This window comes from Oxyura jamaicensis, unplaced genomic scaffold, assembly GCF_011077185.1.
Source record: "Oxyura jamaicensis isolate SHBP4307 breed ruddy duck unplaced genomic scaffold, BPBGC_Ojam_1.0 oxyUn_random_OJ61241, whole genome shotgun sequence".
Lineage (NCBI taxonomy): Eukaryota > Metazoa > Chordata > Aves > Anseriformes > Anatidae > Oxyura > Oxyura jamaicensis.
Window position 1 is genome coordinate 468 of NW_023307009.1, and position 625 is coordinate 1,092.

At 74.2% G+C, this 625-nt stretch overlaps 1 protein-coding gene across 1 annotated transcript; it reads left to right on the plus strand.

Moving 5' to 3' along the window:
* Nucleotides 1-6: 6 nt before the first annotated feature.
* LOC118158911 (glycoprotein-N-acetylgalactosamine 3-beta-galactosyltransferase 1-B-like) lies at nucleotides 7-619 on the plus strand (the record flags this gene model as incomplete). The annotated part of the gene is made up of 1 exon (XM_035313583.1): nucleotides 7-619. A coding segment is annotated over one exon (613 nt), but the record flags the coding sequence as incomplete, so codon positions are not given.
* Between the last annotated feature and the right edge of the window lie 6 nt (nucleotides 620-625).

Here is a 625-nt window from a genome sequence, read left to right on the forward strand (position 1 = left end):
CCCCCCCCGCCCCCCGTCCCCGCAGTGAACGCCAGCGAGGCGCGGGCGCTGCAGCGCCGGGTGCGCATCCTGTGCTGGGTGATGACGGCGCCGGGCAGCCTGGCCACCAAAGCCCGCCACGTGCGAGCCACCTGGGCCCGCCACTGCGACCTGGCGCTGTTCATGAGCTCCCGGCCCGACCCCGACTTCCCGGCCGTGGGGCTGCCGGTGGGGGAGGGCCGCCAGCAGCTCTACTGGAAAACCATCCGCGCCTTCCAGTACGTGCACCGGCACCACCTGGGCCGCGCCGACTGGTTCCTCAAGGCGGACGACGACACCTTCGTGGTGGTGGCCAACCTGCGCTGGCTGCTGGCCGCCCACAGCCCCGAGCGCCCCGTCTACTTCGGGAAGCGCTTCCGGCCCTTCGTGCGCCAGGGCTACATGAGCGGCGGGGCCGGCTACGTGCTCAGCAGGGAGGCCCTGCGGCGCTTCGTGGCCGCCTTCGCCTCCCGCGCCTGCACCCACAGCAGCGCCGTGGAGGACCTGGCGCTGGGGCAGTGCATGGAGAAGCTGGGGGTGGAGGCGGGCGACTCGCGGGACACGCGGGGCCGGGAGACCTTCCACCCCTTCCCCCCCGAGCGCCACC